The sequence below is a fragment of the Pan paniscus genome, chromosome 5, assembly GCF_029289425.2.
Source record: "Pan paniscus chromosome 5, NHGRI_mPanPan1-v2.0_pri, whole genome shotgun sequence".
In the NCBI taxonomy this organism is placed as follows: Eukaryota; Metazoa; Chordata; class Mammalia; order Primates; family Hominidae; genus Pan; species Pan paniscus.
Genome location: NC_073254.2, coordinates 95,344,184 through 95,357,484, shown reverse-complemented (window position 1 = coordinate 95,357,484; position 13,301 = coordinate 95,344,184). Strand labels below are relative to the sequence as shown.

General features: G+C 38.3%; 1 protein-coding gene across 4 annotated transcripts in view; it reads left to right on the top strand.

Annotated features, from left to right (window-relative positions):
- The window catches only part of FILIP1 (filamin A interacting protein 1), a 200,101-nt gene that overhangs the window by 180,978 nt on the left and 5,822 nt on the right, over positions 1-13,301 (top strand). For 2 of the 4 annotated variants that reach the window (XM_034962394.3, XM_008975243.4), the window contains one exon: positions 1,653-3,011. The exons of 1 other annotated variant lie outside the window; for it this stretch is intronic. In XM_034962394.3, the coding sequence (XP_034818285.3) occupies positions 1,653-1,859 (207 nt within the window). In that variant the 3' untranslated portion in view covers positions 1,860-3,011. Of the gene's footprint in view, positions 1-1,652; positions 3,012-13,301 lie in introns of those variants that run through there. One more of the 4 variants, XM_003805810.7, reaches the window with a different exon arrangement.

Genomic DNA, 13,301 nt, shown 5'->3' with positions numbered 1-13,301 from the left:
GATTTCTAAGTTCTGAATGGTCCACCTATTTTAAGTATATCAGATCTCATAAAATCAAGGACAAAAGGTTTGGAATACTCCTCTTAGAATTTAAACACTGAGGGTAGTTCATTTGTACATTTATTCATTCAACATTTGTTGAGTGTCAGCTACACTTTAGGCATGGGCTAGGTGCTGGGAAGCCAGGAGGACTGTAGAAGTTCTTGACTCAGTGGAATAGACAGGTTTGGAATCTACTTAGTGGTTCTATGATAGAGGTATGTACAAACGAGCCAATGGAGAAGGCTTCACAGAAGTGGAGGTTTCACAGTTAAAGAGGGATTTTCAAGAAGGAAAAGAGAAGGATTTTGTAGACAGAACAGCATGTGCGAAGGCACGACAGTGTGAAGGAGCCTGGCGTGCTTGGGGAATGGTGAGCAGTCCCATTGTGCTGCTAACAGTTGCGCATGGGGCAAAAAATGCAAGGGCAGAAAATAAGGAAGCAAACTGGGGTTGGATATTGAAGGGAGGCACATACATGTCTCATTATGAAATTGATATTTATAGATTAGATAAAGGGAGCCACTGAAAGGGTGATGATCATGAGAAAAACATACCGTTTATGTTTTAGAAACGTGTGTGGAAAACAGTTTAAAGGATAACTTGGAGGGACAGGGATGCTGTTGCAATTCTCTATCTTAATGATGGAGCAGGCTTGAACTATGGTAGTGAAAATGAGGACAGAGATATAGTGAAGACAGAATCATAATGATTTCATGACAAATTGAGTAGAGAGGGTGACTCTTGGGTTTCTGATTTGGCTGTCTGGGAGAATAAGATGAGAAACTTCAGGGGGACTAGCTGTTTAGGAGAGAGGATAAGTAATGTTTGGGGCATGTTATATTTAAGATGTCTGGGGAACATCAGAAATGTCCAGTGAGTAGTTGGGAATAAGGATCTGCATTTCTACAGGGCACTGAAGCCTAGGGATCCCAGGGTTTGAACACATGGGGTAATAACTAAGGCAATTCTCAGGGTGAATGTTAAACATTAAAAGGAGGCTGAGAATGGAACATGGTGACACATTTAGAAGGCAGGCAGAGTAGAGAACAAGAAACCAGCAAGAGATTGAAAAGGGGTCATCAGATATGAGAGGTGAATTGATGAGTCTGTCCTAAGAAATCACAGCAAGACAGTGTTAGGAGCACTTTAAAAAGGAGGATGTGGTCAGCAGCGACAATAACATGCGAAGATTCTGAGGTCTTTAGGAGGTGAAAAGAGAGTGGCTTCATCTGAAATGGAAGAAAGGAGGGAGTGTAGAGTTAATTTAGGGAGCAGTAGGAGTAAAGTTGCCTGAGTTTTTGCCTGGTGGTCTATATTTATTTCCTCTGTGAAACTGGAGTTAAGGCCGTCTTCAGTAAGGGCAGAGAAGGTAAGTTAGTGCTTCAGAAGAGAAGGAAGTTTCAAGCAAAGTTGTTTTAAGTGAAGGGAAGGGGAGATAATCAGAGTGGATTAGATACAAACTCCAAGTTTCTCACAATTATTTTATCTGGGGAAGGGTCTTCTGTGGGTGTTCCTGTGTGGCAAGAGTCCCACTAATGTTCAGATTGATGGCATATCCAGAGGAAACTCACCAACATCTCCCTTGTATCTACGTATTTTCTCTCTTACAGTCAGGACAAGACGGGTCATCCCAGCGGCCTACACCCACCCGCATTCCTATGTCAAAAGGTATGAAAGCAGGAAAGCCAGTAGTGGCAGCCCCAGGAGCAGGAAATCTGACCAAATTCGAGCCTCGAGCTGAGACTCAGTCTATGAAAATAGAGCTGAAGAAATCTGCAGCCAGCAGCACCACCTCTCTCGGAGGGGGGAAGGGCTGAGGGCAGTGGCTAAGGGGGTATGTTGTGCAGATGCTACTGCTGCCGTGAAAGTGAACCTTCATCTGTTTGTGCCAGTTCTTTACATGTACTAATTTAAGTTTTAAATATTGTGTTTATAAAATAACCAACTAATAACCATTTGTCTTTCCCATTTTGTGCGTTTGTTTTGATGCTGGGGAACAAAATTAGCAAAACTATTGCTTGCGGCCTAGAAGCCAGGGCGTGGTTTCTAGTTCCAGTTTTGCTTCTAGCAAGTGGACCCATCAATAGACCCATCTGAGCCTGTTTCCTCATCAGTTAGATGTGGGGACTCAATCACATGCTCTTCAAGGCCGGCTCCCATATTTCCTAATTGCAAGCCAAATTTAATGTACCTTGTTCCACAATAATTTTTTATTAAAAAAATCCTATTACAAAATAAGACATACTTTAACTATTGTCATTTGCCTCTTTCACATCATGAATTTGCTTTATGTGCTGGAAAAAACATCACATAGCTATCACAGGGCCTGGACCTCTAAAATTTTGCAAAAACAAAAGGTTCTAAGATGATTTCAGGAAATAATATGAATGTGTAATAAAATGGAAATGAAATATGGAATCCTAAGAACAGAGTTTTACTTATTTGTGTGTGTCTGTGTGTATTGTAGAAGTTTTAGCTCCTCCATAAGATTCCCAGAATTTCTTAGGCAGTAATTTTAAAATCATTAATGTCAGACTCGTGCTCTATTCAAGTGTGCAATTGATTTAAATTGTGGAATAGTTTGAAAAGAGCTGCCAAATGGCCTTTTATAGCTCAACAGAGATTGTGATGGATAGAAAATAGCAGAAAGTAAATTCTGATACATTAATGCCAAGGGAAAAAATGACATCATGCATATCTTAATTGAATTCAAATATTTTTCTCAATTAAGTATAGACTTGCAAGTGTAAAACCAGTTCATGATTTGGGTGTGTATGTGTGTGTGTGGTGTGGAGAAGTGGATTATTTCTGTCAGTTTTACTCTTGTTTGAATCAGTTTCTTTCATTTTTAGGCATGTTTTAATAAGCATGAAGCAGAGTGTGAATGCAAAATGCCAGGTGTATCTGTGAGATTAACCATGTTAAGGTGGGCTTTGTGTTTCATAGCCACATAACCACAAACGAGTTCAAGGCTAGTAACCCACAGCTTAGCGCACAAGATCTCATGTAGGCTGCACCTTTGCTGACATTTTTGAGCCAACTGAGTGAACTTTACAAAAACAGAACAGCAAAAAGTCACAGATTTTTAGTTTTCCATTTTTGAATTGTGAGTGTTCCAAAATTATATGGATAGCACCTGTTCTTGATATTTGGGAAAAAGCATACTTCTTTAAAAAAAAGATGTATGATTAGATTTTTATCTCATGATTCAACATGTTTCATGATAACGAAGCTCTTCTCTGAGTTCCTTTCCACACCAGATTTTCTATTGCTTGCAGAACTTGGGCTTGAATTGTATATAGTGGTGGTAGATGTAGATGCCTCATAGTATTCACATTCATTTTAATCAGATCGCTGTTGCCTACTGCTCATCAGTTCTCGGCATTATATTACAAAATGTTGAGTAGCCAGGCATGGTGGCTCACGCCTGTAATCCCAGCACTTTGGGAGGCTGAGGTGGGTGGATCACTTGAGGCCAGGAGTTCGAGACCAGCCTGGCCAACATGGTGAAACCCCATCTCTACTAAAAATACAAAAATTAGCCGAGTGTGGGGGTGGGCGCCTATAATCTCAGCTACTCAGGAGGCTGAGGCAGGAGAATCACTTGATCCTGGGAGGCAGAGGTTGCAGTGAGCCAAGATCATGCCACTGCACTCCAGCCTGGGCGACAGAGAGAGACTCTGTCTCAAAAAATAAAAAAGGAAAAAAAAGAAAATTGAGGAGCCATGTTAAAGACCTGCCATAGTAATGGGATTTCAAGGTCAAAGGAGAGGGAGAGACTGAGAAAGAACACTTTATGATTTTGGGTAAATTTGAACAAGAGAGATTGCCATTTGGAATACTGACATATTTTTTTACAAGATTTTTCCTCTTTTGTAAAGTGAACATTCAACCCTTTCAAAAATGAAGACATTCACTGTTTTTACTAATGTGTACCTGACATTTGTGAAGTATTTAGTGTTACTGTACCATAACGTATTGTATTTGAGCAAATGAGGGTGTCAGAAGAACCAAACACCGCATTCCTTTTGACTCCACCTGCCATTCTTCAGTGATTTTTATCATAATCTTATTGCCGCTTGCTGCTGCTTTTGCTTTTACCTTCTCACATCATGCTTATGATGTTTCTTCCAGGAAGTCCATACCATCTACAGGAGAGTGCTCTGAAGGCTTAACAGTGCGTGTACAGGATGTTTATACATCTAGATATTGGAATAGAGCCACCCACAAAGTACAACTGTTAAAAAAACTTGGCAGAACAACACAGATTTGCTTTTCAGAAATGATAAAGAACAACTACCATGACAGTTTTTCTTTGTAATTTTAGAGCCCACTCTATATTTATTGGATAGCTTTGCTTTAAGCCACACATTAGAAATAAAATCCACTGGGGATAGGAGGTGGTGAACTAAATGTACCACAAATCCAACTTCCATTTGTGAAGACAGTACTTTTAAGATGCAATTTAATGTGCTTTTTGTAGGGGTGAATGGGATGAAAACTTTGCAATATTTTCTCTGTCCTGAAACATACTGCGTAGTAAAATAAAAGGGGTCTCACTATGGCTGATGTGTACAGCTGCTGCTCAGGCCCCACCCTGAAATCTTGGGACGGTGGGTGACTTTGGGGTGGGAAGGGTGGGCCATTTCCACAGACTTCAGTGTGTTGGTGCCCTCTAGGGATGTGCAGGACACGATCTACACAGCTACAGAGGAGACCCTGGTCTTCACTGCCTGAGAATAATTATAATGTGCTGACTATTTCAGCACACTATAGTGGTGTCCAGCTTACATGCATGATTCCAGAAATGTTTCTATATGGGACACAGCCCCAAGAGTGTTTATCATTTTTTTACATGTGAGCTATATATCTAGGTCATCTGCTTAAAAGTTATTCAGTTTCTACTGGTGTTTTAATTGTATTTCCAGTGAGGACTGGTTGATGGGTGGCAATCGAGCTCTCTCTAGAGATTTTAGGGTATTCGTTAAGGGTGTACCCAGAGCTCTTACTCGAATGTCTTCAAGAAAGAAGTGAAAAATAGCTTTCATGTGTAGTGTGGGAAGAGTATAATTTTGTAGACATGAAAACAAGTCTAAGAATATCAAGTGTAAAAATATTTAAATTTCTCATTCCTCAGATTCAGAATATTGAGGAAAGGGTGAGACTTTCCTTGTTGGGAAAAACACGGGGTTATAGATATGAAGAGCACATTTATATTGGAGGCTGGAGGGCTGAGAGAGAGAACGAGTAATGAGGAGATGAGCATAGAGAGGATTTCCCAGGAAACAGGAAGATATGATTCCCAAATTTTCCCAACCTGGATAATGTTTCCTTTCTGTCTCTTTAGGGTCTCATCATTGGTTATTTCTTTGTTCTCTGGTCTTTCCACTTCTCGTTTTCACTTGCTATCCTCTGACCTCTCTCATTTTAGCAAAATTCCTCCTTCATCTATGCAGTCCTCTGTAGCTACTGCCCAGTCTCTTTCCATGCCCAGGTGAGCTGTTGAGAGAATATTCAACTTTTCCTGCCTCCAGTCTCACACTTCCCATTTATCATTAGTCACTTTTTATTTTTAATAAAGAAATTCATATACATAGTTCAAATATCAGCCAGAGCTAAAAGACAATGAAAACAGATGTTCCTTACCACTTCCCTGAGCCCTCAGTTTTTTCCCCCGGAGAACATCACTTCCAACTCTTAGCTCTTTCTTCTGGCATTTATCTCCATATTTCTAACTAAAGTGCTTATAGTGTGACTATTTCTAGATTTTAGATCTCTTTTGTCTTCGCATTATTGTTTTGATGGTTGAAGGTTTAACCTTCTCACTTATCCCTTCTCTTTCCTTTTTCTCATTTTCCCAATATGATTACATCCTCAACTTTTTGATAAATCAGCAGCCAACATTTATATATTTATGTGTTTTGCAGTGCAAATTTAAATATAGTTATCTGGCCAGGCACGGTAGCTCACGCCTGTAATCCCAGCACTCTGGGAGGCTGAGGCAGGTGAATGACTAGAGCTCAGGAGTTTGAGACCAGCCTGGATGACATGGCAAAACCTAGACTGCAGCCTCAAAAATACAAAAAATTAGCTGGGCATGGTGGTGCATCCCTTTAATCCCAGCTACTCGGGAAGCTGAGATGGGAGGATTGCTTGAGCCTGAGAGGCAGAGGTCGCAGTGAGAGATAGTGCCACTGCACTCCAACCTGGGTGACAAAGTAAGACCCTGTCTCAAAATAAATAAATAAAAATAAATAAATAATAAATATTACTATCAGCTGAGCCAAGTAGTATACTATGATTATGCTCTCTTCCTCTTACCACATTTCCCCCTTCAAAAGAATAATTGTTTTAATTTTTCATCTGCTTGGTTTTCCATATATCTATATATATATTTTTCCAAATGCTCCATTAGACTTGCCAAACACCTATCAGTAATTTTTCCAAGCACTTAAACACACCAGTTTCATATTTTTCCCTGGAGGCCTTCCTAGTTCAGCCCTCTGCTTCCATATTCAGTCTGGACTGGTTGTTTTCTAGGCCTGCTGCACAGCTGTTGCCCTTTTGCCTATGTTGAGTTCTCTGTTTCCCTGATTGGTTATATTCTACTTCTTTTATCTAATGATCTATCTATTGATCTGCCTATCATCTATCTGTCTTTATCTATCTATGTATCTATCTATCTATCTATCCTCTCTCTCTCTTTCTCTCTCTCTCTCTCCCTCTTTCTCTTTACATCTTCTAATAGTTTTTAAAGGAAAAAGTCCTCCAGTAACCTTTCTGGGGCAGGCTATCCAAATTCTGGTCAGGGGAGGTAAGATGAGAATCTCACAGCTCAAGGTATAAAGTTTTTACTTCCCTGCAATCAGTCTGCTGCACATTCTTGTGTCTGGGTCCAGAACTTCTTAGGTCAGTTTTTCCAGAAAACAAACCTCTGGTCTCTAGTAAGGGCAAGGGCAGAGTTAGGCTGTGCTCTTTTCCCTCAATGACCAAGATATCTAATCTGCTTTGTTGCTTCTTTCACCTCTTTGCTCTGCTTCAGTTTCCCTTGTTGGCTCCTTATTTTATGTATACACAATAAGGATTGATGTTTCCCACATCTCTATTAAGAGCCATGTTCCTGCTCTACAAGCTGGCTCTGGTTATTTCATCTACACCCAGATGCCAATGACTCCCAAACTTCTATCACCAACTGTGTATCCATCTTTATAGTGTGTATTTCCAAATCAGCTTGTCTAAAAACCATTTTCAATACTGCCCCATCTTCTTCCAAAGCTTCTCCTTCTCTTATTATTCTCCATCTCAACAGGGATATCTAACCCATTCAGTCTCCCAAGCTAGAAACCTGGTAACCATCTATGCTTCTCCTTCTCCTTCTGCCCTCATTCAGCAAGTCCTGCTTATTCTCTCATTCTAACCCACTAACATCTCTAGCAGCTGACTCCTCCTCTCCATTTCCCCTACCATGGCCTAAATTGAGGGTTTTAACTACTTTTCATTTGGGTTGCTCTGATACCCTCCTAATTGGTCTTGTAATCTCCAGCCTCAAAACTCTAGGATTCATTTTTCATTCTTGCAGTTTTCCAAAATGCAAGTTGATCATATCATACATCATATCATATCATATCAATCATATCATCTCTATTTGAAAACTGCCCAAAAGTTCCTTATTACTCACAGAACACAATGCTATGTACTTGAGGCACTCTGTGACTGGGCTCTACTTCTCCATTCTTCTGAGCATCTTTCCCTTCACTTGGCGGGACCCCCACACTCCAGGCTTAAATAATTGCTTGACTGTCAGGCCATGCCACCCTTCCTTGACTTGCTCAATTTGTTCCTTCTCCTTGTATTGCCCTTTCTCCTATTTTTCTTTTGGCGGATGTGTCCTTCTCTGATCAAAGCCTATTTTATGAACATTGCCTCTTCTAGGAAGATAAACTATTATTTCAGAATCTACCCTGGGGTTTAAAGGCCTGTCCACTGCTGTACAAAGCTTGGCACTCACTATAGATAAACAAAACTAGCAGCTGAAAAATGGCAGAAAGTTGGGCAAGAAAGAGCTGTTTCTGATTCCTCTCTTTGCAACACAAACCAGTGAGAATGACGTGGAAGGAACTAACAAGTCCTGTGTGAGAACACACAGGTAATGAAATGGCAGAATTACAGGAAGTCCAGGTACTGTCATTTTTGGGTGGTGAAAGTTACTTCTATTTCCCTCCAAAGGCACAACAGCAGGTGATGGATGCAAAACAGCCAGGAGTCCTGGACTGGGGAGTTCTCACCTCAGAAGCCACCAGGCCTGTGAAGAAAGGGGCCTGAGAGCTTTCTGTGAAGTATAAACACAGTACATGCATGAGTTACAAATGGCCCTTTCCTCACCCTTTCCGACTCCCCCAGCAGAACACAAAGGCACTTCAAGAATGAGAAAGTTTCAGGGGTTTGTCTCATGCTCTTCAAGTTCATGAAGGACCCTCAAAATAGGACAGAGAGGCTCTCATTTTAAAGGACCAAACACCACCAAAAAGCAGGATTTAGATTTAGGATAGATATCAGGGTGAATATCCAGAGAAGAAGGGCTGCTGAAAAATGGACTTGATACCTGAGAGAACTGAAAACCATGAGACTGGAGCCATACTCTTTTCTACCACCAAAAGGTTGTGTAACCTTTGGCATATCACCCTACCTTGGCCTATGATTTAGCACTGAGCTATAATTTTTTATGATTCTGGCATTCTCTCTTAGAGTCATAATATAATATGCTTCACTATTGTTTAGCAAGCACCTTGCAAGATTCTGCTACAATGCTTTTCCTAAGATCTAATGATTAATTACTTACCTGGTAAAAGTACTTTTGGCCTCTCTACTTCTGCTAATGCTACATATATGCAAAATCACAGAGCTGGTTAGAACTGAAATAGACCTTAGAGATCAAGAGGATAATTATCTATTACTAAAGAAGACAAACAGCAACAAACCCTTTAAAAAAAATCCCTGAGGCGTACAGATGTCTAAGCATCTTATTAATGATAAGGCCAGGACCAAAAATCAGTTCTTCCGTTTCTCCCAGTACATTATTCATTATTTCATATGATGAAACTACAAGTGAGTAAAATGTACATTCATACATAGACTGAAACACTCATACTCATTGGATCAAAATAATACTGCTAAATGATTTTGAGCTACTAAGACATCTATATAGAAACTATGTGAAAAAGTTCTTACAACAATATTTTGATGAATATTGTTGTCCTCATTTAAAAAGCGCAGTGACCTTAGTTTTCACACATAATGTTATTTTGCATGCTATTCTGTGACTAGCCATAGACTTAGAACAACCTAGGTATTTACCATCTATGTTTAAAAGAGTAGAACCTCAGCATGCTTTGCTCAAATACTTACCTATTTTTCCATTACTTAATTTTTATTTATAGTTAATGTTATATATGGGAACTAATTCAAATTTGCTTGTATCTGTAAAACAGCAATCTATGCTGGAGATAAGAATTAGCTTGCCAAAAAAGAATTTATCAGTTATAACTGTGATTATTGGTGACTTCTGCATCCTGGGGAGGTAAGGAGATAATTTGGGCTGATGGTAGAGTGGGAAATCTGCTGGAAGGAAGCAAATAAATTATTAGGTGGTTGAGAACTCCCAAGAGAGTTTGTATCATCTGGTTCAAAAATTTCCTAGAGCAAATGACAGAACATATTAGCGGAAGTATTTTTAATTAGCTAAGCTGAATCCAAAAGAGGAATACAAGTCCAAATCAAGAGAGGAAGTTTCTTGAACTTCCTATTTAAAACAGATGTTTTAACAGAACTGTGATTAATTTCTGAATGTGATAATAATAGGATTGAACCCTGAAGCAGTTTAGGAAAATGAGAAACTTAAAAATAAATCATATCTAAGTACTTCTAAAAGGTAAATAGAATGTAGGACATTTTTGCAGTGGACAAGTTGTTCTGAGGCCAGTAGGTTCAAAGCTGATGTTTGGTACTTGGTCGGGGGAGGGGAAGAATAGCACAACCCTAAGCTGGTACCTCTAGGCAGAGCCCCTGGTGGGTAGGGAGCCATAGAACATGGGAAGCAGGTTATATATAGGCAAACTGATGCAAAATCCAAGAGGACATGTTTTTGTTCTGTAACTTGGTGTACAGCTTCCTGTGGATAAAGCAATCCTCCTTTGCTGATGTAACGTCTTGTTATAAGTTGAATTTCTGGTATGTTTTGTCTTTAGTATGTGAACATAGAGGCTAGCTATTAAAGTGATGTGGCCTTATTTGCTAGAGAAGAATTTTTTTTTTTTAATGTAGAGCTCAAGTGTTCCTTTGCAGTGTTTGGCAGAGTATAAACATGAATTACTTGGGAGGGAGGTATTGGCTTTTTAGGGAGTACATCTTTCTCACTCTACAGCCAAGGAGACCTCCTGGGAGGAAACAGAATTCTAATTTGTTGTGAGGTTGCCTCACTCTGCACTCAGGAGACATTCTCCCCCAAATTTCTCCCCAAATCCTATCTCATGCACACAGCTTTGGATCTCAAGTCATATGACTGGCTAGTAGTTTTGGGATACCACCCAAGGAGGATGAATATTTAGTAAGGTCAGAAATCAAGTTTAATTAGGAATTGACAATATGTTGAACTTCCTTTCCAGGAAGTTATCCAATAGCTAGTGTACTAAAAGACTTAATAAAAACTACATCATTTCACAATAATGTCATAATAACAAATAATGTATTTAATGTGTTACCTGAAGTTTTTTTAAGGAAAAAAACATCAAGTTAACACTGGAGAGAAACATATAGGGGAAATCGTCTCTAAGTACACTTTGATAAAGCCACTAATGTCAAAAATATATAAAAACTCAGTGTCTCATATGTATATGTTCATTGAAATTTAGGGTTTTTTAAACTTCCAATTAGAAAAAAAGGAAATTATGTTAATAAACATCTTCATATCAGAGGGTCCCAAATTTAAGTGCTTTGCTATTTTGAGTTTGCTGACAGAGGTGGTAATTATCTATGGCCTTTGGTTCCAATCTGCCTATTAAGTGCTCTCCAAATCACTATTGTCAGAAGAGTGGTATCTGTAAGAAGAAAAATTATGATAGTTGTGCAAAATTATGATCTGTAAGAAGAAAAGTTATGAAAAATTATACCTGATTTTACTGGGGTTATTTTAGAGGCCCCAAATGACCTATAGTTGAATCTTGTTCTGGGATGAAATGAAGACAGTAGGAGATGGAATAAAATTTGCTCACTGAATCTGTAACTTCAATAAGATTTATAACATTATTTTATTGTACTATATATAAAAAGACAGGAACAGACTTGGGAATTCAAGTCTCTTTTTTTTTTTTTTACACAAATAATGGCATTAAACCCCAAAGCACTAATTTTTAAAAATTTATTTAATTTTTTTTTTTTTGCTGGCAACATGGACTCCATGTGTCTCAGACAGTTTTGCTGTATAATGAGTTACTTCAAAATGTAATGGCTTAAAGCAATATTTTTTTTTGAGACTGAGTCTCGCTCTGTCGCCTAGGCTGGAGTGCAGTGGTGCTATCTCGGCACGCTGCAACTTCCGCCTCCTGGATTCAAGCTATTCTCCCACCTCAGCCTCCAGAGTAACTGGGATTACAGGTGCACACCACCACGCCCAGCTTATTTCTTGTATTTTTAGTAGAGATGGGGTTTCACCATGTTGGCCAGACTGGTCTTGAACTCCTGACCTCAAGTGATCCACCCCTCTCATCATCCCAAAGTGCTGGGATTACAGGTGTGAGCCACCAAGCCTGGCTTTAAAGCAATATTTAAAAAATTTATCACAATTTTGTGCATTGGCTAGGTGATTCTTATTGAGTAAGCTCAGCAGAGACTTGGGGAAAACATAGCTAATAAGCAACTATAGATTTAGTAAATCTGTTTAATAAGTTTCAATTAATAGAGCCAGTATCATACAGATTTTATCTCACTGTCTCTAGAAATAAAATGAAGTATGTCTCCATATAAAACAACATAATTTGGGCTTAATTGTATTCTTTTAAATAAAGTTTATGTACATAAGTATTAAATACCACCTTTTATTAAAGTACAATTTATATAAGATAAACTCTTAGCATTATCAAGTATTTCTGAGACATTTGTTTTAATAACACATTAATGCTAATTAATAGCATTAGCATACACAGGATGCATGGATTATGAGTTTGCTAATTTAAATACAGTAATTAAATGTTATGGTCCAACCAAGACATTGTTTCTTCTGTGTACGGACCCTTATTACTATGATGGAGATTTTGAAATGCTAGGATTAAGACAAGGCAACTCTAAGTTGTGCAAAATGCTAGGATTAAGACAAGGCAACTCTAAATTGCCTTAATCCTAGCATTTTGTAAATTTCCACTGCTGCACACTGAAGGAGAAAGAAGGTATTGTAGTAATACAAAATGTTAACCCTGAAAGGGATTTTTGAGATGCTCTCTAATACCCTTATTTTGTACTGTGGAAACAAAGGCAGAAGATTTCTGAATTACATCCACAATAAGAACAATTCTGATTTCACTCTTTATCTATGCTTTCTTAAGGGAAGGAAATTGGAGATACTTTAATTTTACCAGGGCAATTTGAGACTTGGGTCTTTTTACTATTTGGAATCTACTGCAGAATTTTTTTTTAAATTAGTGAGAAACATCATTTTAATTTTGGATGCTAATTTTTAACTACATGATATTAATTAGTACTTAAAATTGTTTGCCTGAAGATTTTGATATATTTTTAGGCATTTGAAGTTGAAGCTGGAACATTTTTTCAATGAAAAAAACGAGATGGTTTATAAGGGCTTCTGGTATAGTACAATATAGTATGTATGTCTTAAGAGCTTCAGAAAACCTTCATAGCTAAATATTCTTAGGTATATAAGACATTCTATAGTTCATCTTACTTGGCTTTCTTATCTACCTCAAATTCAAGCCAAAAGGCTGAGGGGAAAAAATGGAAATAGCTCCACCTATTGGTCATCATGAGGTAAAGTTAACGACACTAAATTAAGAAAACATTTTCTTTTTGGCAGATAATCATGCACTGTGTGTAATTACTATGAACCTATAAGTCTATGGCATAATACGATTTAATTAATGTTTACTTATATACTAACTACATAAGTAAAAATAAAACTTAAATACTAGGTATTTGGGATGGATGTGAAAATAATAGGTAGAAATTTCTTCATGTTATTGATAAACCCTAAGTTT